This window comes from Pogona vitticeps, chromosome 9 (assembly GCF_051106095.1).
Source record: "Pogona vitticeps strain Pit_001003342236 chromosome 9, PviZW2.1, whole genome shotgun sequence".
Classification (NCBI taxonomy): Eukaryota; Metazoa; Chordata; class Lepidosauria; order Squamata; family Agamidae; genus Pogona; species Pogona vitticeps.
In genome coordinates, this window is record NC_135791.1 from 10,360,364 (window position 1) to 10,388,254 (window position 27,891).

The 27,891-nt window shown below is 43.6% G+C and overlaps 1 protein-coding gene across 2 annotated transcripts; it reads left to right on the forward strand.

Moving 5' to 3' along the window:
• Positions 1-27,891, forward strand: KDF1 (keratinocyte differentiation factor 1). 2 transcript variants are annotated; one of them, XM_020778200.3, is made up of 5 exons: positions 1-92; positions 9,082-9,148; positions 10,971-12,063; positions 18,765-18,845; positions 26,747-27,891. In XM_020778200.3, exons 3-5 carry the CDS (start codon positions 10,992-10,994, stop codon positions 26,827-26,829), a joined length of 1,236 nt encoding a protein of 411 aa, XP_020633859.3. In that variant the 5' UTR covers positions 1-92; positions 9,082-9,148; positions 10,971-10,991; the 3' UTR covers positions 26,830-27,891. The 2 variants fall into 2 exon arrangements, with proteins under 2 accessions (XP_020633859.3, XP_020633860.3); XM_020778201.3 differs by lacking the exon at positions 1-92 and adding an exon at positions 438-469.

Consider the following 27,891-nt stretch of genomic DNA (forward strand, 5'->3'; position numbering starts at 1 on the left):
GTTTGTCCCACTAGGCAGCCCGTCGCGTCACGTGGCTTCACCTGGGCTGAGGTGAGGGCGGGGCCCTCGACGCCGTTTACCTGGCTGGGCAGGTAATGCTAAGGCGGGGCCGGAGAGGGCTGATCCTGGGGGCCGGGGCCGAAGGGGTCCTCTTTGCGGTGGTGGGAAGGTCAGGGCGGCCCCAGGGAGACCTCCGCGGGCAGAGCGCGCGCCCCTCCCCGACCTGCCTCCAGGTGCTGCCCAGGTGTGAAGGGGGGACCCGGCTCCCTTCGATGCCTGCCTGCCTCGCTCGCCGCCCCCTCCTTCCGCCCGGAGCCTCCCCTCCCCGTCGCTCGCGTGGGTCCCTCGCCTTCCCGCCCCGTCCCCAGCCGGTGGGGAGCCGCCTTCCTCGCTCTGACCGACGCGCAGGGACGGTTGCGGGGCCGGAGTCCCTTTGGGGCGTGGAAGGGTCGCCCGGGACGCGCTCCAGGTAATCCTTTTTTTCCTTTTGCTGTTCTCCCGAGAAAGTCCAGAAACGTCCCTTTCACCTGCCATTATACCTGCCGTCTCTCCAGAGAAAGCCAGGAGAGGCTTTTCAGTGGCTTTGCCATTGCACCCTTTAAGGGGGGGGGGAGAGAAATCGAAAGTTTTTCTGCTACCCGGAGTGAAAATTAATCTAATAACGCACTTCTTAATCCCAACGCAGGAGTTGCTTGCCTGTCTCGCCCCCCCCCCCTTTTTCCAGGCGAGGTGTTTGCAAGGACTATTATGTATTTAATTGAGATTGCACCTGAGAAAGAAAGAGCGGAGTGGCACCCATAACATAGCTGTTGAAGTTTTAGCTTTGACAGGTCAGTTGTCGAGCGTTGTCTGTCCCCCAGTGTTCTGTGGGTCTCCAATACAGCCTGTAGTTGTAAATAAAAAAGAATAATCCTCTACATTCTAGTGTGATGTTCCCACATTGGCGAACTAGATGTATTTAGGGAGATCCTCAGCAACTACCATTTTCTTCGTGATCCCCTGCAATTCTTATTGAGGGATATACCCTTTATGGCAAGGGCAGTATTATATCTCTACAGTGACTAATAACCTAAGGATATCCTCCTTGAATTTATGTGATCTCCATTTTAGAACGCCTGAAATAGTGGGAATGGCTACATTTTGTGGACAATATACTCCTCAATCCATCTAATTCAACTTGCAAGTACTTTTTAAAATACTGTATGTCTACTGTCAATCTTTTTTTTTTCACTCTCTTCTGTGAAGAAGGCATGCCACATATGTTGAATTGAAAGTTGCATTCCTAACATTTCTTTGTTCCAGTTTTCTGCATTCATCCTAGAATATGCAGAGCATGTACTTAATGTTGCCTCTGTAGCTGTCATTGGGATCACCTGGATTGTATGGGATATGCAACTGTGTTGTGTTCATTTGCATTTAAGACAACTTGGGATGTGGCCTGTATGAATATGTGTCCTTGGTTCTACAAGGCATTGCTTAGCACTGGTTATTTTATTTACAAATGTTACTGAAGAGCAGGACATTACATTAATAATGGAGCAGATGTGTATTCTCCTGGGCAGTGATAGTAGGGCTGGTTAGGGGTAATTCCATCAAGGATCTTTTTAGGTGACAAAGAGCAAGGGTTTGGCCAGATAATTCCATCCTGATTTGCAAATTGGATCCAACAGGGAGATCTGTTTGTTCAACACATTCTTGCCTCATTGCCTGTTTTGTAAGTCACCCTTCCTCCAGCTATGCTAAATACCTTAACTGTTCTGATGCTCAAGGACACCCTGACTTGAGCTTAGTTTAAGTTCTACCTCATTACCCCTGCAAAGCCCTTAATTCTCCCTATGCATTTGTGTTCTTCTGGGCATTCCTGTATCTGTATCTAATAGCTGTAAGTAGTGGGTGTGTTGAAAAGACTATTCTGCTCAAGCATTTGTCTGCCCACAGAACTACAGATTCTTGTTTCCTCTGATGGAAGTTTTATTTTTATTTTATTTGCACTGATTCACATTTGGTTTTCAGTGTGCAAAACCAGTCTAAATCACTGCTTTTACTCCAGCTGTATGTCCTATATAACTAGCCCTGCCATATGGCAAAGTGTGGTAGCCACTTCCAATAGCAGAGGTGGGATATAACATTGTGATGATGTCCTGGCTGTTGCTGCCGAGACCCCTGCTGTTACCCCTCTGCTGGGAAGAGCTGTGTATGCCACATGGCTTGTCCTGATCCCCAGACTGGCCCACTGCCCTCTGGTGTGAAAGAAGATGCTGTTCTGTAATTAGTTTAGAAATGACAGGTGAGAATACTAGTAGGTGGGAGATGATGGGGCACCCTCGCTAACCATTTCCTTCTGTTGGAGAACAATGCTGTGTATGTTGAATGGCCTGCCTGTCCTGGGGCCCCCAACTGTTGTTGGGAGCCGTGGGAAATATGTTGCCCTGTTATTATTGCTGAAGCAAGATTCAGCTGCCGATCCAGTCATTTTCGGTAAGTTTAGCCAACAGCGACTGAAGAGGGAGCAGTCCAGGTCTTTTGCTTCAAGCACCAAAACACCTATATTTCTTGCATAAGTATATGTTTGTAGTGTGAATCTGGAAACATTATTAACGTAGCTGCAACTAGGTTGAAGAACGCATTAACTTTTCTTTTAAGAATAAAAATGATTATGGAAGCAGCAAAACCAAACTGCAGTGGTTGTTAACCAGTGGGCAGAAAAAATCCTGCACAATCTTGCATTGCAGTCTGAAAAGGCACTTTTACTAGAGAGACAGCCCCATTAACACTGTGGAACTTATTTCTGAGTGAATATTTGTAGGATTCAATGTCAATGAGTTGGCTGTATGCATGAGCCTTACCAGGCAGGACAGTCTGCAGACAGGAGATTGATTGATTTAAAGCATTTATAGTCCATCCTATACCACAGAATCTCAGGGCGGCTTACAAAGCCATATAAAACCATTTAAAAACATATGTTTAAAACAATTAAACTGTCCAGAACACAAAATCAACGTGTTAAAACTTTAAAGCCATTGCATTAAAATCTATGCAGGCCATTATTCTCAGTACTCAAAGGCTCTAATAAAAATGTTTTGGCTTGGCACTGAAATGATGCCCGTGTCAGCACTGACTGCGCTCCCCTCCAAGGAGGGGGCCTTCTACAGTCATGGTGCTGCAGCCAAGAAAGCCCTACCCCAGGGCTCCACATAATAAACTGTTCTTAATGGTGTGATATGGAGGAGGGCCCGTCCAAGCAGATCTAAGTGAGCGGTCAGATTGAATGTTACAGGGAGAAGCACTCCCTCTCCCTATATAGGGATGTCATCTCAGGGATCTCAGGGAAAGTGTTGTTTATTGTTGTTTTGTTGTTTAGTCGTTTAGTCGTAGTCGACTCTTCGTGACCCCACAGACCAGAGCACCCCAGGCCCTCCTGTCTTCCACTGCCTCCCGGAGTCGGGTCAAATCCATGTTGGTCGCTTCGATGACACTGTCCAACCATCTCGTCCTCTGTCGTCCCCTTCTCCTCTTGCCTTCACACTTTCCCAACATCAGGGTCTTTTCCAGGGAGTCTTTTCTTCTCATGAGATGGCCAAAGTATTGGAGCCTCAGTTTCAGGATCTGTCCTTCCAGTGAGCACTCAGGGTTGATTTCCTTTAGAATGGATAGGTTTGTTCTCCTTGCAGTCCAGGGGACTCTCAAGAGCCTCCTCCAGCACCACAGTTCAAAAGCATCAATTCTTCGGTGATCAGCTTTCTTTATGGTCTAGCCACACAGTTTAACCGTTGTGCAAGGCCCCCTGGAAGAGTAAAGTGCCCCAAAGATAATCATGGAAATCCCAGATCTAAATAAAATCTCCATAACCTCATTTATAGGTTTAGAAGTAGTGCTGCAACTGAAATAGAAACACAGTGCATCTTCTCAGAGTAGGGAAGACTTGTTGTGACCAGGTGATCTGTGTGCCTGCTGCTCAGTTTACTTTCCAGGTGCTAAATGTTAATAAGCACATGCAGGCCCCTCCCTTTCTTAAAATGTCTTAAAAATCCTTCATCCTCAAAGTAGACACGGACTGACTGTACAGCTGTTCAGGTCAAGGACTATGCTCTGTAAAGTAAGACACAGAGCCACCCTAATGCCACAGCATTGTGCAAGTAGAGCGATTAATAATCTGTGCACAGTTCAGCATACTGAACATCCTGACTCTAGATTTTTAGCCCTTAAGGCTTCAAAAATATGCTAGAAGGTGTGTCAGTAATGCTGCTGAAACACTAGAATCCAGCTAAGGGATTGTCCATGAAGTGTGTCGTTTTTAAATGGCCATTTAACAAAACAAAAAAAGCTTCTTTTAAAAACGCATCCCTTTTATCACAACATTGCTATATCTTTCTTTTCCCATGTCACATGAGATACTGAGACACGTAATGCCTACAACAGATGATTCAATTCTGTACTAAAATTGTGTAAAGTATATAAATATAAATCTGTTTAATTTATGAAAGCTTTCGTAGATCAGAGTTTGGATTATGAAGATGCAGAGGTGTTGTTTTTTTAAATTTACAGTATATCATTTGCACATAGTACAGGCAGGTTTAACTTTAAATCGTATTTTGATGATGGAGAACTAGGGTTTTCCCTCTTACATGCCAGAAATGTGCATAATCTGAAAGAAAGTTTCCTCAAGCTGCAATCCTATGCCTTTTTATTCAGTGCTGATGATCTGCCCATATGGGATGGCAATTTGAGGGTCAAATAAAAAGGTTGTTCACATATTGAATCAGCTGCATCCTGAAATATCCTTATGTTCCCTCATGATAGGGGAAATCAGCAGCTTAGGGTTTGGGCCCCTATCAGAAACCTTATATAGCCTCTGCCCATCCAGGATGATAGCACTGACTCAGATCATAATAAGTCATCGTGCATGGGTTTGAGGAATTCAAAAACAAAAATACAGAAAACAAAAATATATTTCTTAGTGACATCATTGCCCTGTGAGCTCAAAGGTTTGTTGGCTTTTTCTAAGTGTTTTTGGTGTAGTGTTATATGTGTTGTTTTCCATTGTCTAGAAGCCATGGTCAAGTGATAGAAAACAGGATGTAAAAAGCTTAAAATAACTTTTGTGGCAACTTTTCCTGCCTCCAAATCAGGTTCTGCTACCCTTTCACACAGTCCTGGAGGTATGGACTGCGATACGTAGAATCTTTGCAACAGTTAGTGATGACCTCTGAAGGAATGGAAGAAGTTCTGCTATAGTTAGATGGCTATCTTCACCAGCAGATGTTGGCTGAAATCCTGTTGCTTAACACAGTACAGTGGTACCTCGCTAGACGATGACTCCGCTGTATGATGAATCCGCAGGACGGTGACTTTTTTGCGATCGCTATAGCAATCGCAGGGTGATGTTTCCTATGGGGGATTTTCGTTTGACGATGATTAGGTCTGTGCTTCGCGAACCGTTTGTTCACAAGACGACTATGTTTTCTGGCTGCGCAAAATAGCTGTCCTGTGTTTTCCGGACCCATGCTTCGCAGGGCAGCCATTTTAACAGCTGATCGGCACTCAGAAAATGGCTTCCCCTATGGGCGATCTTTGCTAGACGATGAGGTAATTTCCCCATTGGAATGTATTAAATGGGTTTCAATGCATTCCAATGGGGAAACTGTTTTCACTGGACGATGTTTTCGCTTAACAGCGATTTCAGGGGAACGAATTATCGTTGTGGTGTAAATTTTTCTGGAGTTGGCCCATTGAATCAGTGAGGAGTTGGTGAGTCTATGACTGTGTAAGTTCCACTTATTCAGATGTGTCTACTCTAGTTGCAACTTACTTTAATATATTAAGTCACAACTAGAATAGACCCATTTGAATCAATAAACTTGCAGAGGAGTTGACTTGCCACATTCCAACTGATTCAGTGGGCCTATTCTACTGTCACTCACTAAGCTAAGCAACAGGGTTTCAGCCATTATATATGGCAAAAAAAGTAGCATAGAGAGTTGAATCTCATTAGCTATCTTACAGACTTTCCTAGAAGTGGCCAGATGGAGCATATAGGCATGGAATATTCTTCCCTTGTATCCAGTCCTTTTTTTAAAAAATCAGCCAAGACTAGTCTATGTTTCGATTATTCACTTTTTAAATGGTCATTTAGAAGATTGTCCTAATGAAGGACAATTAACTGCCAAGCTTGCAAGCCAAATCTGGTCTCCTCAGACACCTTCAGCAAACCGTTAGTAAATGTAAGGCATTGAAATTAAGATGCAGAAGGAGGTATCATGCAAGGAAGTATCTTTTGCAAGGACAGGAAGCAATGACACACTTACTGCCGCCTTGTCTCTTATGTATTAAGAGAGACAGAAAGCAGTCATTTCCTGAGTACATGAGTTTCATACCTGGGAAGCCATTGCTGCCTCTTCATACTGTCAAAAATGGATGAACCCTGGGCGAATAGTTTATTTGTCCTGGAATTAATTGGAGTTTCTTAGAATTCGTAGCATTTGCAGCAAGTCACCCACATGTCCGCTCTCTACAGCTGACTAGAAACTTGAAAATCTAAAATATTGATTGGGTAATATCTTTATTGGAAGATCAAATAACTCCAGCGATTACCTTGGGAGCCCTTAGGACTTTTCTTTAGGCTGGACATTGCAGAACTTGAGGCAAAACCAGAAAAGTTCCAAAAATCATTGGGGCCAGACCAGCAAGAAGTTAAACTAAGGTTCCAAGATGGAAAATGCAGACTTGAAGAACCCATTTGAGGTGGGCTAGTGTCAAGTTTCACCTCAGCGATATACAATGTCCTTTCTCATCAGCTGTAGCCATATGTCAACGGGCATGGCTGCTGGTTTTGGGTGGGAGCAGTAGCTCCAAGAAACATGTTGAGCCCTATATCAGAAAATTTGCGGAATAATTTTAGATGACACACCACACAAAACACTCACCTGAAGCCAAATTCTAAGTAGTGCCTTGTAACTGAAGGAAGAGGATCTCCTCAGTGTGGTAGAATCCCAGTGACGGTAAATGGACCTTTAGTGCTATAGGCATCTGGTTGGCTATTTGTAGTAATTTTTATAGCAAATGTATGGGTGGAAAGTCAATCTTTCATGTCTTAATGTCAGAACCTTTCCAAATGCATTTTGTCTTAATTTTGTATTCCTCACTTACATAACATTAAGGAGGAATCTTCTTCAGAAGCTTGGCCTGGTGACTGTTCTCTTGAACGATTGTGTGAAATGAGGTGGGCAAAAAGTATGCTCTCCAAACACTGCTGGACTGGCACTCCCTGCTCCAGCATCCTCTCTTGGCTAGGACCGATTGCAGCCAGTAAGTGACAGAAACATCTGACAGAATCGCTCTGGAATTCTTTACACATGCAAACAGTGGCTGGTTATTGTATGATAACCTCCAATCTTTTTCCTAAGCAAGCTTTGAACCTTCCATGAATGTATGCATGAATCAAGGCTAGCTTTCTATTTGGGCGGAGTGCGTTCTTTGCTTCAGGCAACTGATTCTGGTGCCTTGAAAGGGTAATAAATTGCTAATGAACTGTTGTATCTTTGTTGCCAAAGACAAACATTTGTGGTTATTTCTTTCCCTGGTGGTGCAATCATCCGACTCCCCTTGGTCCCTGTAACTTGATAGGCACAGTTAGATGCTCCATTTTAGGCGGCCATGCATCTTGGGTCAGCTCTGCTATCTTGTTCTCTTCTCTCACATCCTTGCAAAGCAAAATGTTTCACGTGTGGCTTTTGGCTTATTCCATCCTTATTATTCCACATTGCCCCAAAGGAAAAAAAAAGAAATGGAGGGCTGCTCTTTGAAAGCTCATAAAAATAGACACTTCTCCTCTGAAAAGTAAGGCCTTGGGAGACGCTTGTATTTAAAAAAAATGCTCTTAAATACAGTGGTGCCTCGCATACCGAATGCACCGTATAACGACGAATTCGCATAGCGATCCCTTCTCCGGGATCGCTAATGCGGAGGCATAGCATCCGTCCATATGGAGAAAACTCGCTTACCGAAGGGTGCCAGGAAGGAGCCGCCGCCGCCGCCGCCGCGAGAGTGATGCGGGGCCGCGCTGGCCGGGAAGAGGAAGGCAGGCTGCAAGGCAGGCAGCCGAAGGGAGGGAAGCCGCGCGTTCGCGCGTCCTCTTCCTCCTCGTCCTTCTCCTGCCGCCCCGAGGGACCAAAACAGGCTGCAAGGCAGGCAGCCGAAGGGAGGGAAGCCGCGCGTTCGCGCGTCCTCCCCCCCCCACTTTCCCTCTTCTCCTCTTGCTGCCAACCCCCCAAACCTCCCAGAGTCGGGCGATCAGCTGTTTGGCGGTTCTAAAATGGCCGCCTGACGCCCGAAATGCCCGCATGCAGCGTTTTCGCGCCCTCCCCTCGCTTACCGGGCGCGAAAATGGCTGCCGCTATGAAGGAAACTTCGCTGAACGGTAAGTTTAGGGCCAATTGGAACGCATTAAACGATGTTTAATGCGTTCCAATGGGCTTTTACATTCCGTTTAGCGACGATTTCACATAGCGAGGTTTAATCCGGAACGGATTAACCTCGCTATGCGGGGCACCACTGTATACAGTGTGATAGAATGGTTAGAGTGGCAGTGGTTCTTAACCTTTGTTACTCAGGTGTTTTTGAACTGCAACTCCCAGAAACCCCTGCCAGCAGAGCTGATGGTGAAGGCTTCTGGGAGTTGCAGTCCAAAAACATTTGAGTAACAAAGGTTAAGAATCAGTGTTGTAGAGGACAACATTTAGGTAGCTGTGTGGGGTTCAGCAAAAACAAAAGTATTGTGACATCTTTAAGACTAACCTGTTTGTTTCAGTGTGAGCTTTCATTGATTTTAGTCCAGTTTTTTTGGACACGCTCTGGAAAAATGTTCTTGTGTCTTAGGTAGATCCATAAAAGCTCACATTGCAACAAACTGGTTAGTCATAAAGCTCATTCTCTCTCTCTCTCTCTCTCTCTCTCTCTCTCTCTCTCTGCTGCCATCTGTTTCAGAATTTAAATTCATTGGGAACAGAAGTCTGTCTTTTTCGCTCTCCCAGCTTGCCTGACTCTCCTTGGTTAAAGTCTTCGTTTTTGTCTCCCTGAATCTAGGAACTTGTGAAATGGATGAAGTATCTGTTTAGAGTCTCCGTTAATCCCAAAGAAGGCAAAGTGAAAGGTATGTGATATAAGACGATGAGGAGAAAATCAGATAGAGGACATGGGAATTACAGTGATACCTGTACTCTTGAGTCACAGCTCTGAAAAGAGGATGATGCCTTGAAAGTGTGTGTGTGTGTGTGTGAGAGAGAGAGAGAGAGAGAGAGAGAGAGAGAGAGAGAGAGAGAGTGTCGGTAGAGCTCATCCTCCTGCTTCTGGCATGTGCCCCCCCTTGTTTGTCCAGAGCCAATTCATTGCATTAGGTGAAAAAAAAAGCCTACACGTACTCTGTTATTAAAACAAAAACAAAAAAAAGTGAGATTTTTTTCTTAGGCAATCCTGTTTCTGCCCTTCAGCAAATGTGAAAACTTAACCTTGTAAAAATGAGACCATCAAAGCTGATTTGCATGATTCTCTTATCTTGCGACATTTTGTGATTATTTCTTCTTTTGCAAAACTTTATTCAATGTTCAGTTTCCATCTCCGCTTTGATCACAGGACAACCCTCCCCCACCTTCTTCAGAGCCATTCCCAAACTGAGATAGGGTTCAAAGGATTTTGGTACACACACTATAGCAGTCCACCTTGCCTAGTCCTCTCCTCTAACTACCAGCATTCCTGTCTATTAACCATGCTAGCTAGAACTGAATGGAGTTGAAATCCAAAATACCTGGAAAACACCTACCCTTTTCAGAAAAAAGGGTCTTCTTAAAAGCTGAGAACTCTCTAGAGCAGGAATTCAGCATGACACCAGAAGCTGGAGCTGGTAAACAAATCTGAGAGTTGTTCCTTTCCTTCTGCCCATGGGCATGCCAATGCACTTTGTATTTGTGTGTTAGTCTGATTTTTTTTTTTGTGGTTCAATAAAGGCACTTAACCTTGGGTCTCCCAGGTGTTTTTGGACTGCAACTCCCAGAAGCCTTCACCACCAGCTGGGCTGGCTGGGGTTTCTGGGAATTGCAGTCCAAAAACACCTGGGAGACCCAAGGTTAAGAACCACTGCCCTAGTCCACAAAAGTAGTATTGTTTATTTAAATCTACATGCCATACCTTTGTACCAGAGAGGATTGCATGTCAAAGTATAAAAAAAACTAAAATTGCAGTGTTTTGCAAAATGTAAATATCAACAGTAAAATCAAGAGCTTAAAATTATTACCCAGCATTAAAAAAAATACAGTTTGAAACTGTATAATTAAATGTTTAGTGCCTGTGCAAACTGCTGGCTCGCTCTCTTAGGTCTCTGGCTGCAGAGCTAGAGGCTGGGAGTTCAATTCCCCACTGGGTCACCTTGACAGGGGTTGGACTCAATGGGGCCCCTTCCAGCTGTGCAGTTCTAAGATGATGAGGAACTATCAGCTCTTTAAACTATTACCATCAGGAAGGAGATTCAGGGTATTGAAAGCAAGGACAAGCAGATTCAAGAACAGTTTTTACCCAAGTGCAGTATTGAGTTTAAATGCGGGGCCATAGGTTTTTGGTGGAATTTTAATTGCTGAGCAAAAACGGGGTATCTATATTTGGATGGTGAAAGTTGTGTATATTTTAACTTTTTTTTGTAGTGTTGTCCAGTTTTACCTTGGGGAAGAGCACCTCATTTCGTTGCACCCACTTGTGAGCGCAATGACAAATAAATTTCTTATGTCTTATGTCTTATGTCTTAAATGAAATGGTCTTGATCTAGCACTAAAAAGAATACAGTTTTGGTGCTAGCCATTTCTGCTATAATTAACGTCTTTTGGGTGCTTTGAGACTCTTGTCAATCTGATTACAATATGATCTGATCTAATTCGTTTTGTGTACCCTGCTCCCTCCCTACCTCCCCCCCCCCACCGGCCAAACAGGAGTCCAAAGGCTGGCGAGTCATGCTTGGAAAGAGACAAGGGCATTGTGAAAGCCTAACCGACTACCACCGGCCTGCTCCAGATGTTGCTGTCTCCCAGAAGATCCACTCCCCTAGGGCAATCAACATTAGCCTGGAGGCGTTCGATGGCTCCAGCCCTGACCTCAAGCAGTCTCGCAAGGCCATGCGGGATCGGAGGTCGTGCAAAGCTGATCCCAAAGATTCCAATGGCAGAGAGGGAGAAACAGCAACCTTTATCTCTGGCCCTGCAGAGACCCCTCACACCATGTGCTGCCCCACTCTGTCCCAGGCCTGGAATGCTTACAAAGCAGTCTTCTGCTGCATTGTGACTTGTGGGGGCTGTTTCAGGGACTGCAGAGGCAGCATCTCATACCCATATAACGAGTCACTGACAGAGGACACCAAGAACCGGGAGTGCAACGGGCATTTGTCAAACAGTCCAGAGAACAGCTCCCGCCCTGAAAATGATGGGAAGAGAACCAAAAAAATCCCAGTGGGTAGCAGTTTCAGCTACCCAGATGTGAAACTGAAAGGGATCCCAGTCTATCCAAACCGGAGCCCTAGCTCGTACACAGACACGGATTCCTGTTGCAAGGAACCTCTGTCAGAAAAGAGCCCTTGGGCCAGTGTAGAGAAGCAGAACCCTCCCAGCAGCCAGCGAAACTCCGAGGAACATTATTCCTTCCATGAGTCGGATCTCGAGTTTGGTGAGCTGAACAGTTCCATGTCAAGTCGAGACATTGACGTCCTGATCTTCAAGAAACTAACTGAGCTCTTCAGCGTCCACCAGATTGATGAGCTGGCCAAATGTACATCGGACACGGTTTTCCTGGAGAAAACCAACAAGATCTCAGACCTCATCAGCAGCATCACTCAGGACTATCACTTGGATGAGCAGGATGCTGAATGTAGACTGGTCCGGGGGATCATTCGCATCAGCACACGCAAGAGCAGGGTCCGCCCTCGTGTCTCTGTCCCCGCCCTTCCATGTCCGGAGGAGAACAGCAACCGGGGCAACCCACCTGACAGTGGCAACGAGACCATGTTGGCTTCTGTACTCACCAGTGAAGAAGGTATGTATCAATCTCCATCCCGTCTGGAGAGTAACAACAGTGGTCCCCAACCTTGGGCCTCCAGATGTTCTTGGACTTCCACTCCCAGAAATCCTGGCCAGCAGAGGTGGTGGTGAAGGCTTCTGGGAGTTGTAGTCCAAGAACATCTGGAGGCCCAAGGTTGGGGACCACTGAGTAACAGGACAAAGAGAAGAGTGCCAGAAAGGGATCACTGGAGTGGTGAAAGGATTAGCGTTCCAGGTGTTTTTTTTTTTTCAAGAAAGTGGGTAACATTTCTACTTTTTCAGTTGAGTGGGAAAAGATCAAGTGACCAGAAGGAGGAGAGGAGATTTTGGAGGGGCTTATAAAATTATGGTGTTGAGAGGAATAGATTACAGTGGTGCCTCGCTTAACGAGTGCACCGTTTAACGAAAAATCCGTATAGCGATCCCTCTTTGGGGATCGCTATACGGATCAGCCCCAATCGCCGCACTCGCTTTGCGACGATTGGGGCTCCGGCGGCCATTTTGGAGCCGCCGAACAGCTGATCGGCGGCTCCAAAATGGCCGCCGCATGACCCGAAATGGCCCCTATCAGCGTTTTCGCGCCCTCCCCTTGCTTAGGGAGGTCGCGAAAACGCTGATAGGGGCCATTTCGGGTCATCCGGCGGCCATTTTGGAGCCGCCGATCAGCTGATCGGCGGCTCCAAAATGGCCGCCGGAGCGAAAACATCGCTGGAGGGGGTAAGTTTAGACACTTATTGGAACGCATTAAACTAAGTTTAATGCGTTCCAATAGGTTTCCCTGCCCCGCACAGCGATGTTTTCGTATAGCGAAGGTTAATCCGGAACGGATTAACCTCGCTATACGGGGCACCACTGTATTATGAAATTAAGTCCCACAGTCACATGGCTTGGCCAGAAGATCAGGATTAACAAAATGAAGTAGTATTTGAGACAGTGCCTGATTAACATCTAGAATTCCCTGCAACAAATGGCCATTACTTTAAAGTACCTTTACGTTCACAGTGAAGCAGCCAATAAGTTCTGTTGCAGAAAACACTTTGCTTCCTTCCCAGGGTTTCTTCCGAGGTGACCCATGGATCGAAGGCACATCTTCTCCTTGCTTCATTCTTCTTACCTTGCTATGTGTTCTAGTGTCTGCATGTCATTTCCTTTTCCTTTTCCAATCCCATTTCTTTACTATTTACTATTTAAACAAGGAAGAACTTGCCTCTCGATGCTGTGGGTGCCCCATCGCTGGAAGTTTTCAAGAAAAGATTGGACAGCCATCTGTCTAGGATAGTATGAGGTCTCCTGCCTTGGGCAGGGGGTTAGATTAGAAGACCTCCAAGGTCCCTTCCAACCCTACGATGATCCTATGATTCTGTAAGAGGCAGACCAGAGGGCAGCCCTTTAGGGCTTCCTCGCCTGTGCTTTCTGTATCTTTGAATGTTCAGCAATGAGGTGTAACAAGCTCTTCCCACTAAAGCCAATTGGAGTGTTTTTTCCAACTCTAACTGCAATGTATTGTAGGGGCAATTTGGAGCAGTTGCGACTAGAATGGGCAGCGTTATTCCGCTCCTCGTGGTGCAACCACCCTAAAATCCTGCCATGTAGCAATTAAGCTTTAGATAATGCCTCATTTTTGGCTCTCTGGCTGCAAAGGTGGAGTTCTACAACACTTTGCACCGGGGCGGGCAAGTTGAAGGAACAAAGGGGCTAAATTTGTGACCCAGTCCCCTCTGTGGGCTGCTTAGAGTTTGGAAATCGCCATTTTTATATCTTCATTTTTAAGGCTGATAGAAAGTGCCCTGCCTGCATCAGAAAATGCTTTAAAAACTAGGCCAACACCCCATTCCCAGAGTGGACAATGAAAGATAACTTTGGAAGGGCTTGGGCAGGACTCAAGCACAAAGACTTCCACACTTGTTCTCCCAGAACTGGCTCTGAGAGGCAGACTGACCGTATGGAGATAAAACAAAATCTTACTGACAATTGATGCTTATCTAAGTTCAATCTTTAATCTCAGTGGCAAATTCCTGCTAATCAGTGGAGAGCTGGTTGCATTCCTGGATTGCCTGCTCAAGAATGCTGTCAGCACCTTCTTAATTAGTGACAGTTTGCAGCTGCAATCTGGAAATTGAATCATGGGTATCTGGACTTCTTTCTTATTAGGTTGAAACATTTCGCTATTCATCCAAGGAGCTTCTTCAGTCTGAGGAGAGTTGGTAGGCGACCCCTGATATATCCTCCACATTGGTTTCACTTCTCCCTGGTCTGAATAGGCTCCTTAGTTGGACAAAGGGCAGGAGGGGAAGGGGAGTGAAAATCCGACTTCTGCAGTCCTCTGGCCCCCCCTTGTCATGGGTCGTTAACAGTTGTTAGCAGTGGTCTTTCTGGTGAGTGTGGTCCTGATCTTTCTGGGGAGGTATAAAAGGGCAGCATTATAAATACCCTGTTTCCCCAAAAATACAGTAAGACCTAACCTGAAAATAAGCCCTATTATGATTTTTCAGGATGCTCGTAATATAAGCCCTACCCCAAAAATAAGCCCCAGTTAAGTGAAACCCCGCCCTCCACCCTTGTGCAGCAACCAGAAGATGACATGACTATATTTGCTGTATTTAAATACATGTCGATGGTTGTACATGAAAAAAAAAAAACATCCCCTGAAAATAAGCCCTAATGCGATTTTTGGAACAAAAATTAATATAAGACCCTGTCTTATTTTCGGGGAAACACGGTAGGAGACAGATTGTATCTAAGGCCTCCACCCCTGTTGGATGAGGGACTTTCTATATGCACATGTAGGACCTCCCTGACCCCTCTCTCAAACCACCTATCTTCTCGGTCCAAAATGAGTACATCTTGGTCATCAGTTGCCATGACTCAACTTCCAGATAAACTCACCTGGTGACTGAGAATCTTCACAGATATTTGCAGCTGCAACTTAAGTCCATTTTGCTGATGTTAACATAGACCACCAATAGAATTCTGGAACCGTCTTAGCCATTAATAAATAACTTTATGACTGTGGCCCTCTGCGGACATCCTGTGTGTCATTGCCTATATACTGTGTGCAGATTGAGGAAGCAGGAGTTCCTGGTTGAAGGATCTTCTGCGTTGAAGGGTCCTTTCCCACATCTGAACTTCATGGCTCCTTCCCCCAGCTGTTTACACTTGTAAAAGACTGTGGTAGTTAAAGAGCCAAACTTTAACTGGCAAGGTAGTGTCACTGTTTATTTGTCACTTTTGATGGCTGTACTCAATTATCAGAGATTCTGTGCCGGTTGCTTAATGAAAAATAGCAGGAGAGAACAGTTGCCCTCATGTCTTGTTCTTAGGCTTTCCCAAAGCAGCTGGGAAAAAGGGTAAGGCAGTGGTCCTCAACCTTGGGCCTCCAGATGTTCTTGGACTACGACTCCCAGAAGACGTCACCACCACCTCTCCTGGCCAGGATTTCTGGGAGTTGAAGTCCAAGAACATCTGGAGGCCCAAGGTTGGGGACCACTGGGGTAAGGGACTAAATAGGCCTTTGTCTGATCCAACAGGGCTCTTCTTGATTTGGACTCTGTCTGTCTTGGTAGTCTTTCTGCCCTTTAAACTGCATGCTTCTTCCCAGTCATCCTGCATTGCTAAGGGGGGAGGGGAGTGTGGCCAAATAAGCTAATTTACATTTTTAAATAAATAATAATACGTAATGGTTTGTTTTATAGGCCCTTTTTCTCCCAATAAGGGGGCCAAAGGCAGCTGGTTGCTACAAGAGTTTTTAATAAATTCTCTTTTGTTGAAGTTTTTGACTGAAGCCCATCTTGTGCATTGTTGCCACCAAAAATGTTTAAAATAAATTTGGGAGGTATACTGGGGATACCTCAAAACATGTCAAAATTTGCTTCCATGCCCCATAAAGAGACTCTCTTCGCGAATTATTTTAAAATTAAAATTTGCATGGTATGGAGTGTAGGGTGTGTATGCACAAAAATACCCCTAAGAGGGACCCTGCAGTCAATGGGCCATGAGCTGTGCCCCATTTAAGGTAGCTCACCTTTGCCTTAGATGGATCACGTAAATATGGGAGGTAGGCTTTTTCTGTCTCTCATACCATCACATGATCTTCTGCTCATCAGTAAAATTTTTCTTGCAGTTACTTTCATAAGGAAATTGTTTGTTGTAAGCATATGATGAACTCTCCCAGAGCAGCCAGATTAGAGAAACTAGGCAGATGTGAGCAACTTGAGTCAAAATCCCAAGCCAACCCTGGATTTGCATTCCAGATTTCTATCTCTTGCCCTCAGTCTTCTGTCTGGAGAAATAATGTCAACGTAATTTGCACGATGAGAACTGATGAAAGTGAGAGGGTCGATTATGAATTGAAATAAGTGTGTTCGGTTGCATAAGGTTCACATGATACCAAGACTGGCCCTTGTGCTGTAATACAGCAAAGATAGTGAGCTAGATAGCTCAGTGAGTCAGAACACCAGGCAGTCGGAGTTCAATTCCCTGCTGAGTCCTGTAGGAGAAGACCTAGTTTGTGTGGCCTTGGGCAAACTGTAGGAACAATGATATCAGCTGCCACCGCCCCTCAGACTTCTCTGGTCCCTCTTGAGTTTAGCTGTGTTCCACACTGTAGAGGGGTGAAATATATTTTTCACTGGCACCAACACATGATGAGATATACATCTTGTCATACACAGGCTGAAATCCTCTTGCTTAGTGTTGTAGGTCACAATTAATGTAGGTTCATTGAATCAGTGGAACTTATGGAGGAGTTGCCCAACCAACTCCCCACTGATTCAGTGGGCTTACTTCAGTTGTGATATACTGTGCTAAGCAACAGGATTTCATCCAGAGGATTTGAGAGTGTATGGTATTGAATGAGCAATTAAGACCCATTACTTTTATGAAAAGCCTCCTTGAGGTGGAAATGAAAACTACTGGGCTCCAGTAGTTTTCTCTTTACTGACTCCTAACAGCACAGCAGAGGAATAGAACTGAGGCTAACCCCAGGGATTTGACAGAGAGGAGACGTGAGGAAGAGATTAAAGCATAGGGAGACAAAGGAAGAGAGTTATATATTAGTGGTCTCTGAAGACACTCTTCACCAGTGGATCTGCAAAACCACTTTCCGATTCTTTAAGAAGAGTCTGACAGACAACATGCAGAGCAAGACACGTAGGAGATCCTACAGGAAGACATGAGAGAAGATGAAACTCTGTCAAGCAGAGTCACTGAATCCACACTCTACAAAAAGAAGAAGAATGATTGTAGTAAGAAACTCCTTGCTACATACAAAAAGGATCTTAGAATTATTGTAGATCACAAGATGAATATGAGCCAACAGTGCAATGTGGCTGCAAAAAAGGCAAATTCTAATTTAGGTTGTATTAACAGAAGTATAGTCTCCAAATCCCATGAGGTACTAATTCCCCTGAATTTGGCACTGGTTGGGCCTCATCCTGAGTACTGTGTCTAGTTCTGAACTCCACACTTTAAGAAAGGATGTCTGTAGCTTAGTGGTTTAGGTCTTTGGCTGTGGAGCCAGAGGCTGGGAGTTCAATTCCCCCGTTGTGCCCCCTTGGCAGGGGCTGGACTAGATGATCTAAAGAGTCCCTCCCAGCTCTTCAGGTCTAAGATCATAAGATTATTATAAATTCAGAGGAAGGCAACAAGGATGATTAGGAGATCCGAAACCAGAACCTATGAGGCAAGATTGAAAAAGCTGAGCAGGTTTAGCCTTAAGAAAAGAAGACTGAGGGGAGATATGATAACATTTTTCGAATACTTGAAATACAGTCATCCAGAGGAGGGGCTGTTCTTAATCACCCAAGACTGCAGGACACATAATAATGGCCTCAATGTACAGAAAACCAGATTTTGGTTCAGTATCAGGAAAAATGTATTGTTAAAGCAGTATGACAATGGAACCAATCACTTCGGAAGATGGTGAAGGCTCCAACCTTGGAGAAAATTCTAGAGAAAACTAGACAACCATCTATCAGATATACTTCCCACTCTATTATTCTATGAGTCTGTGGATTCTTGATATAGATCAGTACTAGAGATGAGGGCTTCATATATGTATATGAATGCTAAGCCGCCGCCCCCCCCCCGGTACAGGTGGCTGGCCTGACTATCTGCCACCCCCAGACCCTACTGGACTACTACTTGTGTATGGCCAGCATCCTCCGTTGCCCCACTCCGGCAAGGGGGTGGGAAGATGAGTCTCTCTGCTCATCCGTGGAATGGCTGGGCAAGCAGGGAGGCAGGATTGTGGCCGCTGAGCTACTGCCACGATTGGGGCATAGGAGACGACACTGGCCATGTGTGCCATGCGGTAAGGTCTGGGGGGGGGGTGGGAGATAATCAGGCTAGCCACCTGTGCTGGGGGGCTTAGCATTCGTACACAAATATGAAACCCCCATCTCTAATCAATACATCTGTTGGTGTTTCTGGACTCTCCTTGGGGGCTGTGGCTGCCCTAATACTTGTTGCTTTTCAGAATTTACCTCTGGACCATTGACGAAAGAGACAACCTGGCATAGATATCAAATACACATTTATCAGAAAGCAATGATCTGTTACAGTTCACTGTTATGCGCCTATAGAAAATGTGTACTCTACGAAGATGGATTGGTCACACATGGTAGAACATGTAAAATGGTCCTGTGTGGTAGGCTACATGCCCCTACAAATTTCTCCCTTTCCTTATTTTTCTTCCAGATTTGTCTGTTCAGATATCTAAAGAAACCACAGCAGATGTGAAAGCCAGGAACATGAGGTGTGGGGCATATAGTCATGCAGGTAAGCTTTCTTCATAAACGGAATCTAGCTTTTGTTTGTCCAAAAGAGTGATATGAGACTCAGGAGTGCCCTGAAGACACTTCTAATTCTGCTACCTAGGAAGATTGTTCCAGGAACACTATTAATTGTTAACTAAAATGCATTTATACTGAAACAGTTGGGTGGTTATTTATTGTGTCCTTATTTACAGTTCATACAGTCAATCATTTTGTGACCTGGGAGAATGGGGCTGTAACCACTAGCCCCAATTCTTCTGTCCTGGTTCTGCTCCTAAAGTTTTTCCAGTGGAGCTTTTGTCAAGGAAGCGGTCTGTGGCCGCATAACCCAAAAGCAAGTGTGGGCAGTACCTGTATTAGACCACCAAAATCCCACAAACACTTTCAAGTCCTGTAGGGCCCTTCATCAGGCTGGGCATTATGGAGGGTTGCAGATGCAAAAGAAGTAGAAATTTCTTTTTTAAAAATTGTCAAGTCTGTTAAGACCAGGTTCTCTGGTTTAAAGTAAGCTCCAAAATGGAGTCCGCAATCTTGTAAACTTAGCTTGAGGTAGTAGCTTTCTGGTTTCACCTCAGGCAATGTAGATTTCATTTTCTTTCTAGCTGTAATAGATAACGGGCTGTCTAGGACTTCCGCTTGCACAAGGGGATAATGAATACGTTTCTGCTAAAGCAACAAGGAAGAACAACTATGCATACACGGCATAAACATACTGAGTTTCTAATCCAGCACTTTCCACTATTGGAAAGTTTGCTTTCCCTTCCCTGCACCCTCAGACTTAAACGTCATGGTAGGCTACTAGAATATGAGGAGAAAAAAATTATTCTGTTTGAATCCAGCAGGCAGCAGCAAAATAAAGAAAGGACTCAAAACAAATAACCAAAGGGAGAAAGAAGCCTGGAAGAAATTGAGGATGGGTGGGGATCCAAAAAATAATCTCAAGGAGGCACGCTAGTGCAGGCAGGCTGTCTGGCAGCAGCAAAAATAATCCAAAGAAATGTGTGTGAGAGAAATCCCCCCCAAAAAATACAAAAATAAAGAGAGAAAAAACAAAACAAACAAAAAAGGACCTAGAATAGAGACTTGACTGGTAAGCAGGCAGCATTCTGCAATGGATGGTATCAGGAGCAAAGCACACAGTAATTCCACCCAGAAGGAATGACAGAAGTAAAGAAAGAGCACTCCTCATTGGTTTCCAAGCCCTTTTAGAGATTCAAAATCCCCCCTCCCCTCAGGCATTCTGATTGGCAGCTGACAGCCCTTGTGATGCTATTGGATGAAACCATTTTCAGGTAATTTGAGATGGAGAGGGGGCTGAAAGGTTCCATGAAAGAGGGAACTCAAAAGAAACAAGGAACTTTCATGAACCCCCTTTTCATAAACACAAATCATGTTTGAAAGCATGTAAATGCGAGTAGATAAATAGGTACCACCATGGTGGGAAGGTAACGGCTTTCCTTGTCTAGTCGCGCTGGCCACGTGACCACGGAAGATTGTCTTTGAACAAACGCTGGCTCTATGGTTTGGAAGCGAGGATGAGCACCGTGCCCTAGAGTTGGACATGACTGGACTAAATGTCAAGGGGAACCTTTACCTTCGGCAGTTGCTGCAAGCACACAGATTACAATGAAAGAGAGCTTCAGTTGAGTTTTGAGTCTTTTGTTTAAATGTGAAAGGCCTTATTGACTTACTCTTTCAGTGCTGTATGTAAGGAAGGAGGAAGTATAAGTTAAAAGGCAAATACTTCTATACAGATTTTCGCATGTTTGGTTTTAAACACTACTAAAGCAAAATAAGAGGCCCCTACGGATGAATTAAAAACATTTATATTATACAGTGCCATAAACGTCCCACCCCTAACACAGCAGATATTTCCAATTATGGGCGTGCTGACCTGTTTAATATATGCAAAAGCATTTGTTGGTAATGTTATTTTTTTTCTGCTAGCCATGGAGAGAGGCAAAGCACTGTACAAGGTATGGAAGTTCTGCTCTTGAACTGCTGGAAATGGTGCTCCATCCTCTACTGGCTTCTGATGTTTCTCATGGTGTTGCCTGCATGTTTTCAAGCCTGTTTGCATAGCCTTAAGGGCCGGGAACTTGCTCTTATTTTTAAAATGGTAGCTGAGATTCTTCAGATTCTGAGTTCTGTCCTACATATAAATTTCCCCAAAAGCAGAATACTTGGGTGTGGGGAGGGGGACCTCTAAAAATCCTTGCTGTGGAGAGCAGGTTGTAGTCTTAGGGGTAAACTAGACATTACAGATATCCTGTCATTACAACTGAAATCTTTCTGGATTTCCTGAGAAGCAGTCTGTACGGAGCACAATGGGCAAGGAGACCACCAGACTCCTAATGTGTTGTTGCTCTCGCAAAGCTATGTTGCGGACATCCACTTTGTCCTTCTTCACGAAGATGTATCATGTCTGATGGAAACTTTATTCCTCGGCTGTTCATGATTCAAAACACCTGAGAGTTTTTTCTTTTCTTTTTGCTAAAGCCCCCAGAATTCGTGAGGGAATTCCTGTAGGCTTCTGGGAGGTGGAGTCCAAAGAATATGAAAATCCCATGCCTACTTTCATATCTGAAAATTCAGAATTAAAAAGAAAGGACATGCTTATGTCTTGATGGCCAACCATTAATTAAATGTGCCTTTTAGCTTGAAAAAATATCCTGTTGTGACAGTAACATCTACTCTGCACGTCCAGGGCCGGTGCCAGGCTTTTTGTGACCTAGTCAAGACTAACTACTTGCACAAACCCCCAACCAATTTTTCAAAAACAGACAAATTGTAGGAAAAACAAAGTACAAAAGTTGAAATTGTGAAAATTTTATTTTTTTTAAAAACTGAGTGAACAAGTAATAACACGGTCTTCAATTTTCTTTCTCAAATACAAAACAGTTTTAGCACACAAATCATTTTGAATAATCCTATGAACTGTAGTCTCTTAAATGTTTCTATTTTTGCCACATCAAAACCTCATTTTTGCGTGCCTTTTCTTTCGTAAATTTTGTCACTGATTCCTTCAGGTCAATGGCTGATGCTTCGGCATGTTCAATTGATATAGTTGCCAAACCAACTAGTCTATTTTGCAGCATAATTGAGCGTAAATATGTTTCTCTAAGCTTGAGCTTTGAGAAACTCTGTTCACCACTAGCCACTGACACTGGAAGTGTGAGAAGGATCCTTAGAGCAACAGAAAGATTAGGTACACTATCCAGGAGTTTTTGTGAATACTATTAAGAGAACTACTTGTGGTGGCATATACAGTGGTGCCTCGCTTAACGAGCGCACCGCATAACGACGAAATCGCATAGTGATCCGTTTTTTCGGATCGCTAATGCAATCACTTAACGTTTTTCTTATAGGGCACAATTCGCTTTGCGAAGACTGGTAAGCGTTTCGCTTACCGATCTTCGCAAAACGAAGCCTGACGATCAGCTGGCCGCCAGAAGCCCGGAAATGGCCCAAAACGGCCGCGCGCAGCGTTTTCGCGCCCTCGTTAAGCGAGGCGAGGGCTCCAAAATGGCTGCCGGCCATTACGAAGCTTCGCTGAACGGTGAGTATTTGGCCCATTTGGAACGCATTAAACCATGTTTAATGCATTGCAATGGAAATCCCTGCCCCGTTCAACGATGCTTCAGCATAGCGAAGGTTAATCCGGAACGGATTAACCTCGCTATGCGAGGCACCACTGTACTTTGGAAGTCTTCGAGCTATTGCTATAAGTTCACAGCACAGATCTTCAGCATTACTATCTTTGTTTCCATTGTGCATCAATGATTTTTTCCAAATTCTTGCAGGCCTCAAGTACATACTCAGTACATTTTTGTGGATATTGTATCTGTCATAAAGGAAGCCAAACAAGGAATTATATTGGTGCAACTGTTGGAATCTCTCTTCAACAGATTGCATGGCGGTGTCTAAGACAGCATAACAGAAACTTATTTTGAATTTCTGCTTTGGATCTTGTGGTGCCTCAAACTCTTGTGCTTCATACTCAAACTGCTTTTTTTGTTGTTTTCCTTTTTCTAACTTGTTCTGTCTCAAAGTCTGGTAGTATTTCTAGCTCCTTTGTCATCTCAGTAGCATCCATCAAAACTTGTTGAAAGCCCGCATCACACCTACAGCCCACCAGGTAATTCTTAGTCACTTGCAATTGGCTTGTAGCTGAATTTAAATCATTTTCCTTATTTTGTAACAGCTCGCTTGTAAAATTAATTTCAAAAAGAATGTTGTACCATGTAACAAGGGATATCACAAATTTGAACTTACAAATTGCATCAGCAAGAGCCTTCGCTTCAATTCGAGAAGTATTTCCAGATAAATTCTTTAGACTTGTGTCATCAAAGATCTCTATTAAAGCATCATATATACTACCAAGGTGATATCTCAGGGGTTTCAAAGGATCGATTTGACTCTCCGTTCTCTTTTGACTCAGTGGCTTAACAGTTATGCCTGATACATGGCTAGTTAGAATTTGCCAAAGCTGAGTCGATGCAGAGAAATAAGTTAGATCTGTTGAATCAAACTGAAGAAACTTGTTGCTTCTAGACAACATTTAGTGGCATCGTTGACTACCAAGTTTAAAGAGTGTGCATTGCAGGCCACAAAAAAGGCACATAGATTTATGTCTAGGACTCTCTTTTGTACACCATTTTCTTCACCTTTCATGTTACTTCCATTATCATAACCTTGACCATGCAGATCCTCAATTGGTAATCCCATTTGCTCATACTGTCCAAGAACAGTTTCTGTCATAAAGGCACCTGTAGTTTCCTTTAGTGGAACAAATCCCAAGAAATGTACTTTTACCATGACGTCAGGTTTGGACATCTCAGGAACTGATGGTATGATCACATTGACAAAACATACAATCATTGTCATTTGACTAACATCAGTTGTGCAATCCAGAATAACTGAATAGTATTTGGCTGACTTTATATCTGCTAAAATTTTCTGCCTTATAGCATCTGCTAGAAGTTGTATAAGTTCATTTTGGATATATTTTCCCAAGTAGTGAACCATCATTTCTTCATTTTTAACTCTGCGCAAATGTTCATTCATGATAGGACCAAAAAGGGCTAATTATTCTACAAACTTCAAAAAAATTCATTGTTAGCACTATACAACTTTTCAGTAGTACCACAGAATATCAAGTTTTGCATGCCCTTTTTCTATGAAATGACCCTGGGTTGCATTATATAGAAAAAAAATTATAAGACTTTGTAATAATTATATTCCATAGCACTGTTGTGGGATTTATTGTAACATTTTAAAATATAAATTTTCAGTTTCATTTTTTTTTCAAGAAACTAGTCTGTACAAAACTGTGCCTCTCTCAGGTCAGTTCTGCGCTCCTCTGAGTTCAATTCTGCGCCCCTCTGAGGTCAGTTTTGCGCCCCTCTCAGGTCTGTGCCTAGTTCGCCTAGTGGTAGCTCCGGTCCTGTGCACCTCTTCCCTTTTCTAAAGATGGCTTATCTGTAACATAACAACTGTAACGTAACATCCCTCAAAAAGGGAACCTGTCTCCTTACGTGGGATGCAAAGAATCTCAGGGTTCTATTATGCTTACTAAAAGGTCGGTTCTAGCCCTCATGGCTGCAGACTTCAGAAAAGGCTGACATGCTTGCATTGGATTATACGGCATTGTCATCTACCTCTATCCTTTTTCTTTTCAAAGATAACACCTTTTCCTTCCCTTTCTCAGGTACTTTAAAATAGGTAGGTAAACACCAAGACTGTTTTGTGTTTTTTTTCGGTGGATTCTCACTCATCGAGGTGTGGTTATCTAGAAGTTGAGTCATGGCGACTGGACTTCTTTCTTGTTAGGTTGAGACGTTTCGCTACTCATCCAAGTGGCTTCTTCAGACTGACAAGAATATTTCGTTTTTTGGTTTCATTTTTTGCAAGGTCCAACAAATCAAGCCAGATGTTTGACATTCTGAGAGACTGGCATAAGTTTAGAATTAAGCGATTAAATGCCTTTAATCCAAGCACCCTTCAGGCTTCTTGATTGTTCTCATTTATCAGTAGAATCCAGGATCCCCCGCTATCTCTATCTGCCAAGAGCAAAACACGCACTTAGAATTAAGAATAGAGTGCCTCTGAGCATATTCTGGACTTAAGAGTTTGCTTTCAATAACACTGCTGGGCTGGGCTGAACTCACAGTCCTTTCACAGAAAAATCCATTCCTTGATATCCACCTGAGTATGGTTGGGAAAGTCATATTGTTTGTGCTGTAGTGGGAGTTGGAAATCTTTGCAAATCCACTGCAAGTTACCAAGTGTTCTAGCAATAGATTCTGATCCACTTGAGACCACCCTTGCTTTACAAAAGGTCACAGTCTGTGGAGTTCTCCCTCACCCGATCCAGCCATCTATTGTTCTTCGGGTCAAACTGAAGGCTATGTGCTGAGCCACTGGTATATTTTAATCTGTGTTTAGACACATAATTGTGACAACAACAAAAAAGCCTATCACAGGCTATGCTTGCTGGAGTGTTTTGGGAACTGTAGGCAAAAAAACTAACTTTCTCAAACTCTGCCTATAATAGCTTGTAGTTGAGCCACATTTTCTAAGCTTGATGTAATAATGGTCGGTGTCATTCTTCAGTATTATGTGGGATCTTGTGCTTGCTGTAAAAAGGGTTAGGAACAATTTATCCACAGCTGCAATGGAGGAGCTCAGGATTTGGCTAAGAATGTTGGCCATTGTTTATTTGGCTTTAAAGTGAGTTGTTAGGACTGCATTAAAACATGTAGAGAAATCTTAGTCAGCAGAGTGTTGATCAGGATTTCTGTACAGTGGTGCCCCGCATAATGAGCGATTCGTTTAACGACGAATCCGCATAGCGATGGGTTTTTTGATCGCAAAAGTGATTGCATAACGATGTTTTAAATGGGAAAACATCGCTTTGCTGATCAGTAAGCGTTTCGCTTCACTGATTTTCGCATAACGATGTTTTTTTAAAATAGCTGGTCGGCGGTTCCAAAATGGCCGCCAGGTAAAAATGGCCACCCGCAGTGTTTTTGCGCCCTTTCCTCGCTTACCGGGCAGCGAAAACAGCGGCCATATGGAGGATTTCTGCATAACTGTGAGTTTTTTGCCCATAGGAATGCATTAAACGTGTTGGGCTTTTTTGCCCCGTATAGCAACGAATCCGTATAGCGACGATTTTTTTGGAACGGATTATCATCGCTATGCGAGGCGCCACTGTAGTCTGTTGAGCTTTGTTCCTTTTCTATGGCAAGCAGAAACAAGATTTTTTAAAAAAATTATAATCAATTTTTATATAAATACAAACATCCTTTCTTCTATATCACGACTGTACCGTACATTATGAATGGATGCCATTTCTAGAAGAGAAAATTTTAGGGTCTCTACTTATTATTTTGACAGATTACATCTATAAATGTGTACTATTTCAAATATATTTTAAATCACTATGGGTGGTGAAGGGGCACCTGGTTAGTGTCATTTTTGCTACAAGCAAAATGTCCTATTTGTGTCCTGTAACAGACTTCCTCAATACGGTGACCTCCACATGCATTGGACTACAACTCCCACCATCCCCAGCCAACATGCCTAATGGTAGCTGTGTTGAAACACGATGGAAAAGCACCATATTGAGGAAAGCTTTTACATAACAATAGGCTTCACAGTTCAGCCTTGTGGAGGAACATGAACCAAAAGAAATTTCTCCAATTCAGTATTTAAAGTTTCCCACGTTATTTTGTTCCCTACAAAAATTTTGAGTGGGCTTTTGGAATGCAGATTCTATAGAGGCCTAGTTACAGTCAAATGATCCAACTTTTATGTATTCACCTGGCTTTGCTACCTTGTGTGTATCATTCAATGTGGCATATTTTAAAAAAAGCATTTCCTTTTCTCCACCAACCCCAGGATCTCCACTGAGCAGAGGCTCTTCTTACCAAGAGACAGAGACTGATTCATCTGGAGCCCCTCTACTGAAAGTATATTGCTGAGAAGTCTAATTATGGGGTGTGCAGGAGCCAATGAGGCCGTTGCGCAAGTTCCTGTTTTGTAAACGATGAGTATGATGCCACTTGATTTTGTCTGTACAGTCTTACATTTTAACTTGAGATTTAAAAGACCCTGAAAGAGAGGTGGCAAAGATGTACTCTAAAAGCGAAACAACAAAAAATAGACACTGGTCCACAGCAGGAATGAGTGGTACCTTTTGGAGAATGATGGATTATTTTGCAGTCTTTCAAGTTTGATTCTGCTGTAAACTTGCTTTCGGATAATCACTTCGTGCCTTATTTTCTCTTCCAGTACTCAAAATATTAATTGCAATATCATGTAGCAATGATTTTTTTTTCCCCATGTGGCCTTCTATGCGTTAATTCCAAAGCCAAAGGACTTGAGAACTCTTGCTTTACAAGATCTTGTCTTGAATTGCTTCAACATGATGGTGCTTGATGATATTGAAGCCTTGTTCTCACAGCTGCCATTTCTGTGAATTCTCAAAGCGCCTTATCTACTCTTTGGATATGCTGCGTCTTGAGAGCAAGGGATAGCAAATCAGTCTTCAAGCAAGATGTGTTCTGGGGCCATCTTCCAGAAGATTGCAGCTAATATAATCCAAGCCAGTTGGAACCAGCTGCAAATGAACTTGGCAAGACCTGGCTTTTTGTGGACCATGGTCCGGTTCTTGTAGAACATTGCTTCAGTTAACTGCCAGCCATCATTCAGAGTTAAATATTGCAATTACAGTTAGTTCCATATTAGTCACTGGGCAGAATCAGAGTGATTGGGTTTTGGATTGCGATTGACTATCCTAGGATGTAGCTTTAACTGCAGCTGCTAGTTCCTCCTTGTTATCTTTCCCTTCCTCACCAGAGTCTTGGCCAGTAAGATAAGGAGCTGGTTTATACCCAAACGAATCATAGTTTTCATTGTAAATGGCACGTTCCAAAATGCCTTGGAGAAACTCCCCTGATAAGGATTTCTTTTCCTTTTATGGGAAGGAACAAGGAGTTTTGAAATAGGTGAGAAGGAATTTGCTTTATATCTAGAAAAACAAA

Bases quoted from the DNA above. Each gene is read 5' to 3' on its own strand.
- KDF1 (XM_020778200.3), top strand. From the start codon at position 10,992: ATGCTTGGAAAGAGACAAGGGCATTGTGAAAGCCTAACCGACTACCAC. The intron at 12,064-18,764 runs GTATGTATCAAT...TTTTTCTTCCAG, and splicing joins TGTACTCACCAGTGAAGAAG to ATTTGTCTGTTCAGATATCT. The intron at 18,846-26,746 runs GTAAGCTTTCTT...CACCAACCCCAG, and splicing joins TGGGGCATATAGTCATGCAG to GATCTCCACTGAGCAGAGGC.